Source organism: Musa acuminata, chromosome BXJ2-4 (assembly GCF_036884655.1).
Source record: "Musa acuminata AAA Group cultivar baxijiao chromosome BXJ2-4, Cavendish_Baxijiao_AAA, whole genome shotgun sequence".
In the NCBI taxonomy this organism is placed as follows: domain Eukaryota; kingdom Viridiplantae; phylum Streptophyta; class Magnoliopsida; order Zingiberales; family Musaceae; genus Musa; species Musa acuminata.
The window spans coordinates 39,149,261-39,170,503 of NC_088341.1; the positions used below are offsets into that span (position 1 = coordinate 39,149,261).

The window sequence follows — 21,243 nt, forward strand, 5'->3', positions numbered from 1 at the left end:
ACTCCCCCTATCAATATGCCATATTGATAGAACCTTGAATTCAAACTGAATTCAAGTCATTGCAATATTCATCATGAATACTTGCAACACGTCAACATGAACTTATGCATAAACTTATGCATAACATGTCATGTCATCAACATACTTCTCCCCCTTTGTCATCAACAAAAAGGAGAAGTACCACAATCAAGTGTTTGTGATATTGGTTCAACTCATTGCATGAAAAACATAATATCAAGTTTTATCATCATGCAGTTTTGAAGCCAAAAAATTTAGCAAATGTTATATCATGCTTCGAACATTCAAGCTATCAAGATTTAGATATGCAAGTTTTACAGTATACAAGATAGCACTTTTAGAACATGCAAGCTAGCAATTTAGAGATGTTCAAGAAAGCAACTCTTGCTTCTTGAGATATGCAAATTTGTCAAGTTTTGCTAGATGTGCAAGTTAGCATTTTTGCCTCTTGAGATAGGCAAGATAGCACATTTGCTTCTTTTGAGATAGCAACTTTTCGCTTCTCTTTAGACTACAAGCTAGCAATTTTTTTTTTACGATATATAAGTTAGCAAAAACTTCGAAAGCAAATGCAAGATAACTTTCTTGTGTAGGCTCATGATTATTGCTTCCTATTGTAATGTGCAGGTTGCAAGTCTTGCTTCTTGAGATATTCAAGATGGTGATGTTCAAGAAGACAACTTTTGCTTCTTGAAATAAGCAAGTTAGCAATCTTTGCTACTTAAGATAGGCAAGCTAGCAATCAAGTTTTTTGCATCTTCTTGACTTGTGCAAGCTAGCTATCTCCCCCTTTGTCATTGTCAAAAAGAAAGGAAGAATACAGTTTTGTAGTTCTTTTTCCTTTTACAACGATTTCAAAATCATGACAAAGGATGAATAATCAAGTTATGAATGTCAAGACAATTTTTCATCATGAATATTTTATCATTGCATTATCATAAGTTGAAGTATTACATGTATAATATCATATCATCATTCATAATTACATTAATGTTTCAATATAGCAATTTCTTCTCAAAATGTGTAACTTAGCACTCATCATGATTTACATCATATGCAATACATCACATCATAATTAGAAAGCACAAGTATTGCATGCATAATTGCAAATCATAAATGTTTCATATCATGATGGTATCAATTTTGTCAAATTATATCCTACCATGCATGATCAATAACTCCTCATTTGTATTTCATGCATTATTTCATTTCATCTCATAAGGAATATCAAGAAAAGTTATTGGATGAGGAGATAAATATTTTATGAATACACGGAATTGTATAAAAATCATATCATAAGTGTTTCGTGTATTCATATTATCACATGAAGCATATTATCATTTTTGAGATTCATAACATGAATAACGTTATTACTATTTCATCAAAATCAATTTCGAGATTCACACAATATCATGAAATCATTAATCTCGATAAGATGGGAAAAGCATTTTCTTTTTAAGTGATTCTTTTAACACATCATAAAAAACTCATTCATAACTCAAGTGATTTACAAGATATCATAAATGAATTTATCACTTGTATTTCATCAAAATCGAGAACTCTAGAGATAGAAAATGATTGAAGCATTAATGCATGATTCATATTTAAAGTGTATCTTATGTCGTAAATACGAATCAAGCTTTTGTCAAATCTGAAATCATCCTCAAAATTACGTTCAATAAATTCATGTATGACAAGCATGGATTTATTGAAAAATCAATAAGATAGAGGATTACATTTCAAGTGTTCATCAATTGTAGCATTTCATCATATGGTAAGATATCAATGCGTAAAAGTGTGAAGCAAGATTTTGTTTGATATCTTGATACAGGGCATGATGTACATATTTCGAATATTTTAGCAAGTGTAGCATTGCATCACATGGTAAGATATCAGCTCGTATGATGCAAATTTTTGTTTGATATCTTGATACAGGGCATATAGCAATGATAGCAATCATATATTTCTTGGTGATGCAAGCATGGGATAATCATAGCATAGTGTTTATAGCATCAATTCATATATTTCTCCCCCCTTTTTTTTTTAAGTGTTTCATCTTAAGTGATCAATTTCATGTTAGCATGCCTGTTCATTTATGCCAAATGAAAACATGCATCAACGTTTAGGATCATGAAATGAATTTCATCATAAAACCATCAATCACAAAAATCATCATGTATAACTTTAAAATCTCAAATCTTTATTCTTATGTCAAAATCATACATCATATTTAACAAACAAAGACAATGAAAAATATCAAGCCTTCCAGACAAAAGCCGTGTATCGTCATTGAAAAGCAATATGAAAATCATCAAAATATACATTCTTGCTTCTCAAGCACATAAATAAGATTTAATCTCACTAGGTGTACAATCATTAGATTTCTATCTTGCATTAACATAAGACATGCAATTTTCATTATCATTTTCAAAATTACAAGCATGATCATATTTTTGAATTTTCATTATTAAATTATTAAAAATGTAATTTTCAAGAAAATTTAAAGAAAAAGAAAAATGCATCATGAAAAACATCATGTAATTTCGAAGTAAATTAAAGGCATTTTGATTACCTCAGCGTCGAAAGGCATAAAGGCGTAGTTTGCCACCTCGCCTTTGTTGATTTTCTCCTTGTCTTCAGAGGAGCTCGATTCATCCCAATTTTTGTTCTTCTTCTTGCGTTCAAAGCAAGTAGTTCCGTTCTTTTTACTTTTTAATTTTTGTTTCATTTGTAGTTTAAGTTCACCATCACTTGAGCTTATGCTCGAGTGGTCTTCAAATGTTCTATGTCCCAAATCCTTCCTGTTTTTTGGAAGGTGGTTCTCAAGTTCTTCACGTGCATTGCACGTCATTTCATATGTGATCAATGAACCAATTAGTTCTTCAAGTGGAAATTGGTTCAAGTTTTTCGATTCTTGAATAGCAGTTACTTTTGAATCCCAAGTTTTAGAAAGTGAGCGCAAAACTTTGTTAACGAGTTCAAAATCCGAAAAGCTTTTACCAAGTGATTTTAAACCATTGACGACATCCGTAAAACGGGTGTACATGTCAACAACGGTTTCGCTTGGTTTCATATGAAAAAGCTCGAAATCATGTAGTAAGATATTAACTTTCGAGTCTTTGACTCTACTAGTTCCCTCATGCGTGATTTCAAGAGTGCGCCAAATATCGAAAGCCGTTTCGCACAAAGAAACCCGATTGAACTCATTTTTGTCCAAAGCACAAAATAAGGCATTCATAGCCTTTGCGTTTAAGGAGAAATACTTCTTCTCCAAATCCGACCATTCGTTCGTCGGTTTAGAGGGAAGTTGAAAACTGTTTTCAACGATATTCCATAAATCCAGATTTAGAGAAATCAAGAAAACTCTCATTCGAGTTTTCCAATAAGTATAGTCCAATCCGTTAAAGAACGGTGGACGAAAGATCGAAAAGCCCTCTTGAAGAGCCATTTCTCTCGGGTGTAAATCCGAAATGAGAAATACCCCGCTCTGATACCAATTGTTAGGATCGAGAGCACTAAGAGGGGGGGGTGAATTAGTGCAGCGGATATCTTTTAGCGATTAAAAACAAAAGCTGCGTTCGTTCGATAAAAATCAGTTTTGAAGCAAAAGCCGACTCAAAGATAACTTATGACTAAGTGCAGTTTACGTCTAAACGTAGTTTACGTCTAAACACAATTTACGTTTAAATGCAGTTTGCGTCTAAACGCAGATTTACGTCTAAACGCAGATTTACGTCTAAACACAGATTTACGTCCAAACTCAGTTTACGTCTAAAACGCAGTTTTACGTTTAAACGTAGTTTACGTCTAAACGCAGTTTTACGTCTAAAACGTAGATTTACGTCTAAACGCAGTTTGCGTCTAAGCGCAGTTTGCGTCTAAACACAGTTTGCGTCTAAGCGCAGTTTACGTCTAAACGTAGCTTACGTCTAAACGCAGTTTGCGTCTAAGCGCAGTTTACATCTAAACGCAGTTTGCGTCTAAACGCAGTTTGCGTCTAAACGCAGATGACAGTTTGCAGTTCTAAATGAAATCAAGACGTAAACGTAAACTGCACAGAACCTTGTTCGTAAAAGCGCAGAAGACAGTTTGCAGTTGTAAATGAAATCAAGACGTGAACGTAAACTGCACAGAACCTTGTCCGTAAAAAAGGCGCAGAAGATAGTTTGCAGTTGTAAGTGAAATCAAGACGTAAACGTAAACTGCACAGAACTCATTCGTAAAAGCACAGAGAGACAGTTTGCAGTTTGTAGATGGAATCAAGACGTAAACGTAAACTGCACAGAATTCGTTCGTAAAAGCGCAGAGAGCAGTTTGCAGTTTGTAAATGGAATTAAGATGTGAACGTAAACTGCACAGAACTCGTTCGTAAAAGCGCAGAGAGCAGTAGCTATGTAGGAGGTTTGCAGTAATGATAAAGTGCTCAAAATAAACGCAAACCAGAGATTTAGAGTGGTTCGGTCAGTCTTGACCTTCTTCACTTTTGGCTTCCTCCACCGGCGAGGTCACCGACGTCAACTAGGAGCCTTCCTTCAATAGGCGAAGGCCAACTACCCTCTTACAGATTCACTCCTTTTGACGGGCTCAGGAGACAACCCTTACAAATGTTTTCTCTCCTCTCTTTACAACTCAAACTTGAAGAACAGAAGGAGGAGGAAAACTAGCAGTTTTGAGCTCTAAGAACCACTGAAAAGATCAAGATTTCGGCTTGAGTTCTTGCTCTTTCAGTGCTGAATGGGTGGGGTATTTATAGGCCCCAACCCAGTTCAAATTTGGAGCTCAAAACGATCAAATCCCGGAATTCCGGGATCAGGCGGTTGCACCTCCTGACTGGAGAGGTTGCACCGCCTGGCAGAGCTCGAAGACTGAGCTCAGGCAGTGCCACCTCTTGACAGAGGCGGTTGCACCTCTCTGCCAGAGCTCGAAGACTGAGCTCAGGCGGTGCCACCTCCCGGCTGGGGCGGTTGCACCTCCCAGCCTCGTTGGAAGACTTAGCCTGGGCGGTGCTACCTCCTGGCTGGGGCGGTGCCACCTCTTTCACTATTTCAGCTCACTTGGTTTGGCTCCAAACTTGGCCCAAACCAGTCCGAACTTGGGCCTAATTGGCCCCTACTTGGGTTATAGGATTAACACCTAATCCTAACCCTAATTAATGTGTTAACTATGATTTTAAAGACATTTTCTAAGCTATTACAAAGTCCGCAAGTCAAGACTTCTTCTAGCGAGCTTTCGACGAGCTTCTTCGGCAAGCTCCGATCTTTCTCGACGAGCTCCGCGAACTTCCAACGAACCTTCCGGCGAGCTTCCGAAAATCCTTCGGCAAGCTCCCAACTCATTCTCGGCTAGTTCCGGTAGCATTCCCGATGAACCTTCGGACTTCCGTCGAACTCTCGAACTTGCAACAAATCCTTCGCGCTTGACTCCGACACTTTGTTTCACTTTATGTCTTCATCGTTATCATAGTTAATCCTGCACAATTAAAGCAAAACTTCGATCGAGACAATTAATCCTAAGCAATTAACCAAGTTGTTCGGCATGTCATTGGTCCCTCGACGCTTCGTCTGATTCTTCGGCGCATCGTCCTCTCCTGCGGCCTATTGCCCAATCGGTCAGTTGACTTCGCAACTCCGATATCCTTGGCACAATACCCGCTCTTCTTGGCCCGATGCCCGAGTCCACGACCCGAAGCCTTCTGTCGATACGTCGATCGATCCACCGGCCCGACGTCCAATCTTCTGACATGTTCCTCCGGCACAACATGATGTTCCTGCTTTAATTGTCTCATCCTGATCAAAGCATCCTGCGTCACTCAAAACGCAGATTAAATCATAAACATATATCAAGTAGTTTCATCATCAAAATACGAGATTCAATAGTACTAGAATTACTGTTGTTGCTTGGGACCATTGTAACACTTTAACCTTGATTCTCGTTAGTGTTATATTCAATAAGGTCTAAGAAGTTGTCGACCTCGATTGAGAGTGAGAGCGCCACAGTGTTCTAGTTGTTGCCCTTCAAAGGATCGAGTGGAAGCCTCCTCTTATTTGTCGTCCTCGTGTTTTGATTCGTTGAGGCCCATTGGATGCTAATGTGGTAGGGATGGGTGAGGCTAGGGTAGACGATGAGGCCGCCACTGGCCAGGGCGGGGATGATAGGACAATGGGCGAGCAAGTTAGAAAGAGGGGCGATGATAGGTCCTCAAGAAAGCAAAGGGAATGAAGAAAGGCGCCCTAGCTATTGCCCTTCACAGGTTCAAGAGGTAGCCGCCTCCTCTTCATCGTCCTCACACTCCGATTCGTCGAGGCCCACTGGGACATTGATGTGGTAGGGGATGGTGAGGGTAGGGTAGATGACGAAGTCGTCGTTGGCTAAGGTGAGGCTAATGGGGTGACAGGCGAGGAAATAAGGGAGATGATTGGTCCTCAAGAAAGTGGAGGGGAGGAGGAAAGTGACACTTTGAGACGGTGCCCTGGTCGTTGTCCTTCATAGGTTCAAGAGGCAACCTCGTCATATAGAAATAGGGGTAATTATTGGTCCTTAAGAAAGTAGAGGGGGGGAGAAAAGCATCGATCGGAGGCAACTTGGATCTCCTTTGGAATGCGACCAACGCCATCATTGGTCTAGTTGTTGCCCTTCACAAGTTCGAGAGCCAGCCTCCTCCTCTGGAAACAAGGGCAATGATTAGTCCTCAAGAAAGCAGAGGGGAGGAGGAAAACGGTCATAATTGAAGGTGGTGCTCAGATCTCCTTTGGAACGTCACCAGTCTTGTGCACCGTTGATGTCGTCACTGGTCTACCGTCCATAGCGTAACCGAAGGAGAGGGAATTGGAGGGGAGAAAAGCGGTAAAAAGTTTCTATGAAAGCCGAAGAAAAATTCATATGAAGTTAATAATTTCAAAGATAATAAAATTATTTTTTTTACCATTTTCATTTATGTCATTTTTACACTGCCCATGCCATTTCTTCGATCCATGAATATGAGAGGTTAAATATTTTAGTGTCAGGCAGGTATCTTAATACTATTTTTTAAAATATAAGAATTAAGATATTAATTATAATTAATTATAAAAAAATATATAATTAGCCCCTTATTAATATTGAGCCACTCGCAAAAACTTAGTTCATTTGTAATTCTACTTGATACAACACTCTCCTAAATTAGGGATGATAGATATCATTTAAATGGAATTGGGGCATCTTTTGATCTGGTTTAAATAGAACTTTAATTTGGGGGCCGTTTAATTAGTGGATTTTGGATTTGACTAGCATTAATTTCTAGACGGAATCAACATTTAGCATTACGACTTACCAACGTGACTTGGCGACGAAGCACGTGACGATGCCTTTGTTTAAGCGTGTCTTGGATTTCATCTAAATCACCGTAAAAAGCGATCACATCTGCGACTCGTGCGTTGCACCAGGCAGCAGCATTTCCGTAGGCGGTAGCCAAAGGCCCCAAGCGCTTCGTCCCCCGGATCTCCCCCCGAGCCCTCCCCTCGCCCCAGAGACGAAGGGGGACGCCTACCTCTCTCCCACGCAATTTGCCGCAGAGAGAGAGAGAGAGAGAGAGAGAGAGAGAGAGAGAGAGAGAGAGAGAGAGAGAGAGATCGGCAGCGGCGAAGATGTTGAGCAGCTCCTCTCCTCCCCAGCCGCTCCAAACTGGAGTGAGTACTCTGTCTGTTTTTCCTCGCATTTCTTGATTCCACCTTGGATCCCCTACGCTGGATCTGATCTTTGGATTGCTGGATCGGATCTCATTTCGATAGCTCTTTCGGCCTCCGATCAGACACCGATTATGTGTGAATTTCGTCACCATATTCGGGATTGGCTTCGTGACTTTTAGCATCGAATATGCGCCATTTGATTTCTGAAAACTCCTTTTGGGGAGTAAAATACTCTTTTCTTCTTTGATTCTTGAATTAGCCGTACAGGAGATTTGTTGTTATAAATGATTAGGCCTTCTGTGACTCCAAGGATTAGATTTTTGGTCTTCTGATGAAGTCCTAAACAAGATTCACAGATTTACTCGTTTAACTTTGATTAAAATGATAGACAAATCAATTAAGGAGATGATGCATTAGTTGTTCCATCCTTCATGTGTCGGGCTATCTAATTTTCAGTGTTTAAGCTTCTCTGCTTACCTTTTTGGTAGATTGTTGTAATGTTTCCGGCATGAAACCCTGATTTCGATGGGAGCCTACACATGACAATTGGAGAGCAAAAAGAAAAAACTTTTCCTGTTTGTATGTGTCTGGGCGGGCATGCAGGCATGGACCAGGGGTGTTTTTGGATAAGATGATGGCTAAAAAAAGTTTAACAAACTAAAGAAGAAGATAACTTGAATAGCAGGCCAAACATTCGTTGATATCTAACTTACACTCTTGTCATTCTCATTTAAAGCATTAAATATAATTCCAAACAACCTACTAATGTTTGACTGACTTATTACATCTGATTCATAGTTCCTGGTATGTTCAAGTACCTAGAGATAATGTATTCAGAAACTTAAAAAATTGTTTTTTTTGTTAATTTCAGGCCAATATTTGGAATATAAATTTCAGATGTTACTTATAATTTGCAGATTTTGCGGTGATTTAAACAAATTTTGATTAGAGTAATTGCACCCCTTGGTAGGATATCTTGAATGATTCTTGTTAAGATGTTCTATTAGATTATTTCCTTATAACCTTTTGCATTTCACAGTGCCCCCACTTCACCATTGCTACATTAGTTGGCTTTGTTTTGGTTAAAAATAGTCAAGTGATCATCCAAGGGGCTAGGGAAAAATAAATTTTTGTCCAGGGAAACTGATAGATTCGAGGATTGTAGATGATTGTGTTCCCTTTTTTAATGGGTTAATCCAAGGTGATCAACATGTAGAAAAAATACCAATTTTTTGTTTGATAGTAAAATAGGATCCAAATCTTTATTATGACATTAGAACTATGAGAGGCCAATTTCTACAGAAGAGGTTAATAAGCCAGTTACACTCTCCGGGACTCAAAATTAATGTGGTCTATCGCATGACTTAGATTCTTTAATTAGAATAACTATCATAAGACTTTCAAATTTCAGTTGTATCCAGAAATAACTTTCTTTGACTAAAACAACTTTCTTGATGGAATTATCTTGAAAGCTACTCATAGTTTTGAATGGAAAAAAACCCTAAACATTGTTGCTTGGAGGATTAGTCATAAAGAACACTGAAGGCAATTGGTATAGTGCAAATTGCATGATGATTATGTTGATCATGGATTGTAGAATACAACCATTCTAGTCCAGTTACAAGGTCTAGGCATGGATCATCAGATCTTGGTAATCCTAGGCATGGTACCAGGCATGCAATCATTTTCATTTTTAGCAAGTTTCTGTCACTGAGGATGAGAAAGAGCATGGCTAAGCATGTATAATGCAGTTACTAGCAAACCTGCCAAGGAATTGGTCATGCTATTTTAAGGTGATCTAACACCCTCACTCCATTTGCAAATATTTAAATGGGCATTGGAAGCCAAACCATCATCAAAATAACAGGTGTCTGTGGATCCATCTGCAAAGCTTCTTTCTGCTTCAGGCTTGATAGTTCAGGTCAGCAACAATACCATATCATCTTCCACAACCACAGTGATTTGGAATGCCAACTTATTTTGGAAATCATGGGTGGTTAATGGAGATCCTTATATAAAATCTTTTTCATGGATCATCAGCTCCTAAAAACTCTGGGCATGTTGATATATGACACACACACCATAATTGCGTGATAGAGTTGACACTCTGCAGTAGGTCTCTCATGCAGAATTGTTACGAGACCTGGTCATGATATGATTAAAGGGATTCAATACCTTCTCTATTTTTTGGCAAACCGAATGACCAGGATGTTGACTCATTTGCAAAATACATGAAAGAGCATAACCAGATCATCGAGCCTTATCTTGTTTGTCCTTGTGGATCCTAGTTTGCTAACCTCATATTGTTTTATGTGGGACTTCTAGCTAAGATATTACCTTTTTTCCTGTATTGTACATGATGCAAATTACTGTAGTTGCTACTCTAGTGATAGTGAAAGGCCTAGTCTGTGAATTCTTTTGGAAGAAATATTTAGTCGTCGGAAAATTTAGTGGATTACCTTTCAATTGCAAGGATACATGGTCCATAGGCCAAATTCGAATATTTTCATCATGCATATGTAAGGCCCCCTTGCTTTTGTTAGTTATTGCTATCATTCTATAGATACTAGAGCAACGTAACTTTAGCTTTAGGAATCTTCACTGGTTTGAAACTTGAATATAAAAAAATGCTCGAACACCTGTATGGACAAGTAAAGAAATGCATCATAAGAATTTTACTCCATGATACAAACTACAAAGAAGCTTTTGCTTTAGATTTGTGGAAAACAAATTTAGCCAATGACAAGGGAAAATGCATTGACAGCATTATAAATGCCTCAGAATCTTTGTTTGCTATGATATGGACAAATACAGTTATGGTTGACCTTCTTTTATCTTGATTTTGTATAGTATTTTCTTGCTGTATTTCTGTATAAATTGCTCTTAGTTACAAAATATAATTTAAATGTTCATTCAGTTACTGAAGTCTACACTTTTCTATTCTTCTATCTATTTTTTTTGGAAATTCATCACAAATTTATAATGCTACATTTTCTAAATGCAGAGCAGCAGCTTTTATACAGGGTTTACTCGATTGTGCAAGGGCCTAGCTGTGATACTAGTTTTAGGACATGTTTTGCTTCAGATCTTTCCTTCAGCTCTCCCTTATGTTGCTCTTATTCCCTCAAGGTAGCAATTGGAGTTCCTAATATGCTTATTATGCAGGATAAAAATGCATATACTTTATATGCTTACATGGACAATGCATATGTATGGATATACATATATTTTTTTTCTACAATGTATATGCATCTATGATGTTGTTGCCCAGAATGTGTTTTTTTCCTTTTACTTAAAGTCTTTTAATCCATCTTTTCTTTTTAAAAGAGTGCAAATTTGCTTTTTTAAAAAAAATTAAAACCTTGCTTCTTTTTTACATTGACTTTTTGACATTGACAATAACTTTAGATTAGGAAGTACAATTTAATTGATATAGAAAATTAATGGAATTAGATGGAGGAAGAGAAGGTTCCCTTTAGTAGGGTTGGATTTGTGGTTGCAATTATGATAGCACCTTCATTATATACGCAGGCCAATGTTGAGGAAAAATTGTATATTGCATTACTAGCCTAGCCACTGTTTTGATCTTTTTGTAAAACTAGATATATGAACAGAAATGCAACTGTTTTGATGGAAGAAATGTCTTTTTATATTCCTTGGGTATTATGCATGATCTATGTGGAGTCGCCTTTCATATTCTCTTTTATATACTGGAAATGTAGTATTTCTTTATTATATTGCGAGGCTTTGAATGTCTTCTAGTGTCCAATAATTGTTGATCTAAATGACTCGGGTTGTGTGCTTCCTTGTGAAAAATTGTCATAATTATTTATGCTGAAGTTTTTTCTGCTTTTTCTAGCACAATTCCGTTTGCATGGAACCTCATCACTGCTGGTTACATTGAACAATCACTTATAGGGGTAAGCTTTGTCGCTTTTTTCTCTTATGTCTTCTCTTTGTCAAATGAATTCTATTTGCATTGGGCATGCTTATTTTCTCTTACATCACTATTTTTAACAATTCTCATCTAAAAAGAAATAGGAAACAAGAGTAATAATTACTGATGAATTCCTGGCCTAGAATTTTAATTAGATCCTTATCTTAGTGTTGCATTTGTCAGAGGTAAGTTCCTCTTTCTGGAGCTTTGCTTGTAACTTCAAACCGGGAAGAGAGAAATTAATTGCAGTTTTGCCTTAAAAATGACTCTCAGGGCTACTTGTAAGACAGCTGGTACAGCAAATAAGAACATTATACTGGGTTAAAGTATGTCGATTTTATATTTGTTCAAGTTGTAGTTGTGCTGACCAGTAGTTGGCAAGGAGGCTAGCTGACAACTGTCAAACACGATACTGACACTTGCACATAGGTTGTAGACAAATCAAGTTAGGTGCACTGAAAGAAGAAATGAACAACTATAAAGTTTCTTTGTGGCATGAGATATTTCTTATCATGATTGTTTCTAGATATGTTCCAAAACTAAAGGTTTTGAAGTGGTCTTGAAAATCCTAGAATCAAGATTTTGCAAACTAGGTTCTCGGGTCCCTGGTGGACCTTCAAATCTATGATCAGGATTGTCAAATCAGGACTGGCCGGAAAAGGAAATTTAAAGGTTTTACTAAAAGTTAAAAAGTCATACATGTTCTACAACTTATAAAATTTATTAAAAAACTGCGAGGTTAAAAAAATTGATGTTTGTTAGCCATTGCATTTGTAGGATTTAATTTTTCAACCATTTATCAATAAATGCCATTTTTTACCGCAACCACACCATACCCAAAAGAGAAAACAATGTAAAAGTTTCTGTTTTCCTCTTACCCCTTCTCTCTCTCTCTCTCTCTCTCTCTCTCTCTCTCACACACACACACACACACACACTTTGTCATTGCTTACTTGCTCACTCAATCTCTGCATCAAAGGAAAACAATGCAAGGGGCAGCGTATCAGCAAGCAGCTCTATCCTAGTGCATCAACAAGTAAACATCGTCTGCAGTTCGTCTTCCATCTTATCCTCTAGTTCTTTTGCTCTTGCCAATTGAATCTCCCAACATCTTTCCTCTCTCTCTCTCTCTCTCGCTTTATCACTTGTTGATTGCAATCGACCAAGGTTCAGTCTATTTTTGGTGATTTCATTGACTATCCATCAATAGTGCCGAGATATCAATTTAACCAGGATCAGTCATTCTAGAAAACCACGATTGGCACTATGTTGATTGCCATGTGATTTCTATTACAGTAATCATTATATGTTCATTGCTACTTATCATCAATATCCTAGCACATTAATAATCTGCCTTATAGCTGAAATTATATTTCTTTGATCTAGGCAGCATCAACATATTGCCTTCATGGTATAAACAATACAGAAAATTTTTTATATCTTTTTTATAAGAACATTTTTATTGCTTCAGTAATATTGGGAATATGAACTGGAACATAATTCATCTAGATATTAATTTTATACTTTATCTTGGTGGAGGTGAATGTTATAACTCCACTATGGATGCTAAATTGTTTAGTTAAGAAAGGCAACATTCTAGCAATTAAAATAATATTTTGGGGTTATATCCATAATAAAGAAGGTTTTTAATGATTTTGGTGTTGTTGTAAATGTCACTTTGAGATCTAGAATCGTTTAAAAAATGTGTAGAAATGATAGTTTACTATGATCAAGATTTATTTGTTTGAAAGCTTTTGTTTTAGTTTGGTAAAAGTAAATCCTGGTTTTGGTTTCATTTTAGGAAATATGCCATTTTAGTCATCTTAGAACATTTATCATGTTTATTTAGTAATATATTTTAATTCGAGGTTTGCAAAGATAATATATTTTGGGGTTTTATCGTAGCTGAGTAAAGTACATAAGATCCTAGTATCCTTGTAGGTAAGTTGGAATTCGGATAAGTTGTCTTAAAGATGTTTAGTAGAAGGTAGAAGTATAAGATGTCACTGACCATCACTAAAGTTTGTTAAATAATTGTACTTTTTGGAGATGAGTTTTGATTTTGTCTTTTTTTTTTTCTCTTGACCTACATTTTTGTCTTGACGGATTCTTTTTTTGAACATGTTTGATCCTTCTTCTTGGGTAACTTTGTACCGTAGGTCTTCGAAATCTTTTTAAATATTTTTTTATTTTTGCTATTAGTTTATATAAATCCCTCATGAGCAGTTGGAATGTTTTCACATCTAGAAAGGAGCCTTTTAGACTTCCTATATTAGACTTAGTTGTGCTTTTTCTCTGACCTATAATTTCTATTCCGCATTAGTTGATCTTACATATGCATTCTTTAACCTACATGTTTTTATCTCCTTTTATTTGATCTGCTTATTGTACACTAATTAGATGAACTTTTACTAATTATGTGACAATTCTTATGGACTCTCCATTTAAATTTATTATTGAATCCTTTTTAAGTGTTGTTGGAATGAGTTAGCAATCCCACATAGCATAAAGGGGAAGCAGTAGATACATATGAGCTTGTGTAACCTTACACTAGTATTTGGGTATAAGCATTCTGGCACATTTTGTGAGTTCCAGTTCACACATTTTTCTGTGGGCAAAGGATAAAAGAGAGCCTATCCAAAGTTCCAAACTCGTCTCATGTTCACTCCAGGCAAATTAATTGATCAGCAGATGCTATTAATATTTGACTCAGACCTTAGTCACCCAGCTTGGCAAGGAGTCACCTTATGATAATGCCAATACTTGCTATCTAATTACACATTTCATCAATACAACAAGAAATTGAACCTAGTATAATATCTGTGGCGACTTTGATTCAGTGCTTAAGAGTTGTCATATCCAGGTCAACTGCATAAGCTGACAAATGCCATAGTAATGGTTATAGACAAAAGTTTTCATTAGTTCTTCACATGTTATTTTGTATTTTCTATATCGAACATACTCAAATATGACATTTTATTTTTACAGGTGGCAATTAGCACAATTGGTCTCCTTTTATTTGGGAAGTCGCTGGAGCCATTGTGGGGTTCCAAAGAGTTTTTGAAGTTCATCATAGTGGTGAATTTATTTACTTCAGTCTGCGTCTTTGTAACTGCTATTGCTTTGTACTACATTACAAGACAGGAAAGCTATCTGTAAGTCTCAGATTTCACAAGGCTCAGTTATATCTCTGTTTGCAGCATCTTCCACATTAACCAAGACCTCCCATCTTTCTTTTCACCTCTAAATTCTGGGTGAATCCAACTTTGACATTCTTTATGCCATGATATAGATAATGAAAATCAAACTTTAGCATTTTGCATTAAATAACATATAGAGTTTAGATTAGAAAGTTATTTAAAGTGATTTATGCTACTATGAATATGAGTTATTACATCATAGTAAGTTTGGTTGTTCTGGTTCCTTTATCTGCATCAAACTGGAAAATGGCAATGATTACTTTAGGGAACGAATTCATGGCAGGTCAATTTTTGTTATAACTGCACATGTAAAGCTGTAGCTGCACCTAGATTTAGTATCTGTCAGCATATGGGTGATATGTTGATATAATCTTGATCATCATGTTGAGCATCCTACATAGATAAAGGTCATTCTGTTCTGTGTGTACATTCATTAATGTTATATGACAACAATTATGTGTCCTTTGATATGTTGATATAATCTTGATCATCATGTTGAGCATCCTACATAGATAAAGGTCATTCTGTGTGTACATTCATTAATGTTATATGACAACAATTATGTGTCCTTATTGGCATAAATTGTGAAATACTGTTATACCTATAGAACAAGTAATGACATTTTTTAAGTGTGTTTATGAACACTTACTCCCATCACTGTCTTCTCCCTTCGCCTTATTCTTGGACTACAGTAATATGCCATTTTCTGGCTTCCATGGGGGTTTCTTCAGGAATTCTAGCAGGCATTAAACAAATTCTACCAGATCATGAGCTTAGTGAAACACTGCTGTACCTTTAGATTTTGTAATGTCAATTTTTTAGTATGTTTATATACATTGTACTTTCTCCCATCACTGTCTTCTTTGTTCTCCATATTCTTGGTCTACAGTTATACGCCATTTTCTGGCTTCCATGGGGTTCTTTCTGGATTTCTAGTAGGCATTAAACAAATTCTACCAGATCAGGAGCTCAGTCTTTTTGTTTTGAAGATCAAAGCAAAGGTATACATCTGTCTCCGTAATTTATCAGGACTTGGTATATGCTCTTCATAGTCCAATAATTTGCTGAAACAGCAGTTATTCTTGTTCCTACGCTTCACAGTGGATGCCAACTCTTGTTACATTGATATCGATTGCCACAAGCTTCTTTATAACAGACTCTGTGTCTTACCTTCCAACTTTACTCTTTGGCATATATATGAGTTGGATATACCTGCGTTACTTTCAAAAGCGACCAGAAACAAGCCTTAAGGGAGATCCAAGTGATGATTTCTCTTTTTCAAGCTTCTTTCCTGAATTTTTGCGGTAACAGTAACACTTATGCCTTAATGGTGTCCCCTTAAATACTCACCAAGCTGACATACTCTGATGAGTTGATCATGATTCATGTAACAACATGCAGGCCAATTTTAGATCCCATCACTTCATTATTTCATTGGGTTTTTTGTGGAAGAAGATCTGGGAGCTCTGCTGAATTAAGAGGTCGCTCGTTGGATGCGTCTCCGTTGCCTGGTTCTGATTCAATTGAAGCAGCCAGAAGAAGGTGTGTTTGTTTGTCAGTTTTATCCAAACATCTTCTCTGCTTTTATTTGCTATGCCCTCTTGCAGAATATATAATAAGATTATAAATCCTTAAGATTCCTTGATCTTATTGCCTCTCAGGACCTGTCTAGAACATGTTCATGCTTTTTTTATTTTTGCTACCATATTTGATTTATTATTCTAGAAAGTGCCTGAATCCCTCTAGATTTTTTATTTGTTTTTATAATACCACCAATATTTTAATTCCGTGTAGGTTATGTTATTTTCATGGGCTAATGAATTCACATTGTAACTAAGTGATACATGTCATGTTGCACCACTGGAATCATGATGACTATCTGATAGGATAACTTTATCGTGCTGCTTAAGAAAAGCCTTGAGGAAGATCCAACTGATAATTTCTCATTTTCTATCTCCTGCCCTGATTTCTATATTTGGAAAGCTTGGATTGTTTCAATCAGCAAATGCAGAACCGGAATAATCTGCTTATATTAGTAAATACAATAACATGATGTTTGTCCTCCATAAAATTTTATCATCTATAGTGAATGTTTCTTTCGTCACATCAAGGTGCAACCAAGTATTCATGTCATGGGACTTCAAACACTCAACATCTGGTGCATATTCATGTGCTTTTTCTTCTCTTGAGATAGTATGTTTTCCTACACATGCTAAAGAGATTTGACACATATACACATTTCTTTTGTAAGCTATATTGTTTCTCTTGTTTTATTTTTTTACTCTTTGGTTGTCACTTCATTATTTTCTTACTAGTTATTTTTGTCAAGGGCTGCAATTTGTTATAACCGGTATGTATTTATCGATCCGGGCCTCAACCAAGATGCAAAACAGGCCTTTTCAGGCAGTCCAGATATGGTACAGGGGTTACTACTCGGGGACCCTTTGAACCTAGTAGAGTGCCCATTTTTGGCTTGTTACTGGACCTGAACTGAGTGGTAAGCCCACCACCCAGTTTGGTTCATCATAATCCCCCTCTCTCTCTCTCTCTCTCTCTCTGCACCAGCCCATGCTCAAAGCCTCTGGCTGCCTGCCTCAGCCCATCCGCTGTTGGCCACCAGCTTGCCTCCTGGTACTCCATCTCCTCTTCCTCTTTTCCTCCCCTCTGTTTCCTACCCTCCATGGTACATGCTGGCCAGATCATCATGGCATCGGTAACCGAAACTACAACCATTGCTCTGTATTTATCTTGTAGTTACCTTCTTACTAGTTATCTCTGTATTTACATTAACTCCTCTTAGATATAGAAGGTAAAACTTGGGCATGGTGAGAAAGACTCTAAGAGAAGGAAATATAAAATGTTTAGAAGAGTCTGCAATCTTATTTATTTAGTTGACTTTTATTTACCTTGATGTCAACACGTCCTTTTCTTTTTTTTCTCACTTTGTTGGAAGAGGTAATTGACATTGTTGCATAGGTTACCATTGAAGAGGATTAACATATGACTAAATTATATTCTCATCTGTTAATTGAGAACTTGGTTCATCTTTTTCTATGTGCCATCATAGCTTGCTTGCAAGATCGGTATCGAATTAGAGTCGACTAGAGACAACATGATCAAAATCGAGAGGATTGGTTGGATTAAATTAGGGGTCATGAGGTCAACTTAGAAAATAATTTAAAATTTTAAAATATAAAAATGATAAATTAGCAAAAAATTAGAATGGAATATAAAGTTTATGAAAAATAACAGTGTTGTGGGCTAAATGATCTTTTATATTCATATTTCATAAATTATTGGATTAAAAATATATGAAATGAGAATATGAACAATAAAAATATAAATTTAAATTTACATTGAGCAAGAAATTGGTGTCTGAAGTTAAAACATCTACTTTCGAAGTTCAATAGATCTCAACCGATGATTAAATAGGCTTATGGCTTCACAAATTGTTAGAGAATACTTCTAGCTCTTTCCAGCTGGAGATCAAATATGGGGGTTCCAAATCAATAATAAGCTTTTCTGATCATGATCTGCAAAGGTAGAAACAAAAATTCATGCAATTTAATAACTTTATGTCCATTAGCCAAATCAAAATGAATAATAAAAAAACATTTTTGCAGTAAATGCCCACCTTTTGCATGATCGCGCCAGTTTAAACTAAATTCCAAGCCTTGTGCATTAATCTAATAAACGATTGGTTTGTGCATGCTGAATCTTGACATATTTGTTTCCAAGTTGTTGGACAAATTAAAACTTCTATTTTTGGTCAGAGCTAAAAACAACTTAGGTCGATCTCAAGTTATAGATACTAGTAAATCATATTTGCAAGCTTAAAATAAGACATAAGGAACTCCTGTGGTCGCCGAAAAGCATAAAACAAGACATAAGTATGATAATCAGCACATCCACAAGCTTCCCTATGAGTATGTGTAACACTAACATTGAGACCAATTTTTGGTATCTTTGTTCGATAATGGTTTCAATAACTGGTCTGTCTAATATAGTATGATATACTCGTACAACCCCAGTATAACCAGAAAAAATAATAAGAAATTGAATATTAAAATAGTACTGACCTTTGGTCAGAATGGTAAGTACCGGTCGATACTTACTGGTTCAAATGGTTATTTGATCTCTTGATTGAGACAATAGCAAACAAGAGAATCTGTCGTACTGCATTTCATAGTGCAAAGGATCATTAAAGGGCTCTAGCTAGAAGGTAGGTTACCACTATCACTTTATGAAAAATTGTGCCTATTACTTCCTGAACACCTTCTGTGTTAATTAAAACTTCTTAGTAGATGGTCCTGTCCTGGAGACTAATCAGAACACCTGCTGAGAGAGAGGATCAGAACCAGATCAAAATGAACTTTAATAAATCCTTCGGCTAAAGGGTCTGTTGGTATTAACAGATCCACTTGTGTTACTTTTGCTCCAAAGAGGATGAGAGCTTCCATCTAACACTAACGTAGATGGTAAGCTTCCATAACATTAACTTTTAGCCATAGTCCTAGCACATCTACAACAAGCTTGACATCCCCAACGTTTTCTCACAACCTATTTTGCACCTCATTTTCCAGGTTTGGCACAGCGAATTAACAATATTAGCTTTTACAACAATTATCTGCAGTATTATGAGAATAGTTCATGGCATGGTAATACCTCTTCCATTGCACCAATTAACATCATAACTCAGGCTTATTAAAGTCCTGTAGAATTCTTACCAAAACATCACCAACATGTTTATACAATAATAAGAAAATTCCATCAATGGTTTCATCCATCAGCTCATACAAATGACACTGAGAAGGGCACAAGGTAAAAGCCTTGACCAAAGAAATTCTCTCCTAGATGTTTTCCAAAGTAATAATTTAATCTTAAGGTCATAGAAGGCTTCGAAACTATCGACCAAACAGCCAATTTATCCTCTAAATAAAAACACACAAGGAACCTATAGGCAATAGCAGGGATGGAGCACCATTGATTTAAGCTCCAGCACCATTGATCTGTGGCTGGCAGCAGTACCCAAAACCCCAATGTTAACAGTAAGGAATGTTTAGCGTGGGATCCACAGACTTAGAAAGCAAATCAGAATCCTAATGTTCAACAGCAATAAAATCAGAAACCTATGAAATCATATTTTCAGAACAGTGGTAACTGCTTGTTTTTTCATATACTAGATATACAAATTGCTTGATAGTTTGTTTTTAGAGGCATTGAATATTCCAGTGTCTCTCCTCTGCTCATCTTTCCTCCATGTTGTAAATTCTAGTAAACTTTGGTATCTGGATTTGGATGATGTATCATTACATTCTTCGTCAATAGATACTTGTAATAGAATGTTAGCTAGTGTGCTATTTTCTGATTACTTGGTCACCAGGTTTGACATATTCTTTGCATCTGTGTGGGATAGGATATTTCATTGGATGATGATGCATCGAGGTATTCATCGGCATATTGTGTGGCACTGGTACTAATTCAACAACCTTATTTTGCTACAGGGAACGCGGAGCAAGGGCGCTAGAACAAAGATTAGCAGCTGAGAAACTTTCTGCAGTGGGAAAGGTAGAAGGTACATCACACCAAAGTGCTGCGGAGAATGTTTGATCTCCCTAGACTTTTCCCAAGAATTATTAAGAATTTGTTGCTACATGTTATAGTTTTGTGTGTGCGCAAATTTGATGGTGTCTCCATTTTGGAGTCTCCCCGTTTCTTCTTCCTCTTTTGGTATGGACTCGAGATGACCAAACCAATATGGTACAGAAACATAGGAACACACCGCTTCTTGTCTTGGGATGATGGATCACAGATGAGTGGACTGTCTGTTGTGCCACCACCATATCACCGGCAGGCACTGAAACAGCTATGGCTCATTCTTCCCACCAGTCTTATATATCATGCATAAATCTGAATTATGCAACTAAATATATAAAACTTTATGCTGGTTATATATGTCGGTCGACAATATATTAAATAACTATTTCATTATAGTATGAAGTACTTGTTAACCCCAAATCCTGAATCCAAACTCTACTAGCTTTAAGGCTTTGAATCATATAGCTTAAGCCTATGCTGGATTTTATGCATTAAATTAAAGAAATTACATACAAAAATCGTAGATATCCTAAAGATTGGACGCATGAGGTTTTTGGCACAACACAGTGAGCAATGCACATTATCTAAGATACCTTCACTCTTATGTTCTACATTATGGCATACCAGTGACTTCACTATTCATTTGAGATAAGCAAGATGTCTGCATTACAACTTACCATGCCATCGTATCTCCATTAGGATAGGTTACTTTGGCTTATGTTATGATTTGCTGAATAAAACCTTCAATGTTATTAGGTTAATCAATTATTTTTCACTACTAGTAATCTGGACCTTCATTTGCCATGCAATTGATAATGTGGATATT

The 21,243-nt window shown here is 36.6% G+C and overlaps 1 protein-coding gene across 2 annotated transcripts; it reads left to right on the forward strand.

Annotated features, from left to right (window-relative positions):
- The first annotated feature begins 7,408 nt into the window (after window positions 1–7,408).
- Window positions 7,409–20,598, forward strand: LOC103983142 (rhomboid-like protein 19). 2 transcript variants are annotated; one of them, XM_065105749.1, is made up of 9 exons: window positions 7,427–7,566; window positions 7,603–7,682; window positions 10,687–10,811; window positions 11,542–11,602; window positions 14,608–14,774; window positions 15,709–15,820; window positions 15,921–16,123; window positions 16,221–16,361; window positions 20,324–20,598. In XM_065105749.1, exons 2-9 carry the CDS (start codon window positions 7,641–7,643, stop codon window positions 20,427–20,429), a joined length of 957 nt encoding a protein of 318 aa, XP_064961821.1. In that variant the 5' UTR covers window positions 7,427–7,566; window positions 7,603–7,640; the 3' UTR covers window positions 20,430–20,598. The 2 variants fall into 2 exon arrangements, with proteins under 2 accessions (XP_009398592.1, XP_064961821.1); XM_009400317.3 differs by having other exon boundaries at window positions 7,409–7,682.
- The last annotated feature ends 645 nt before the right edge of the window (window positions 20,599–21,243 follow it).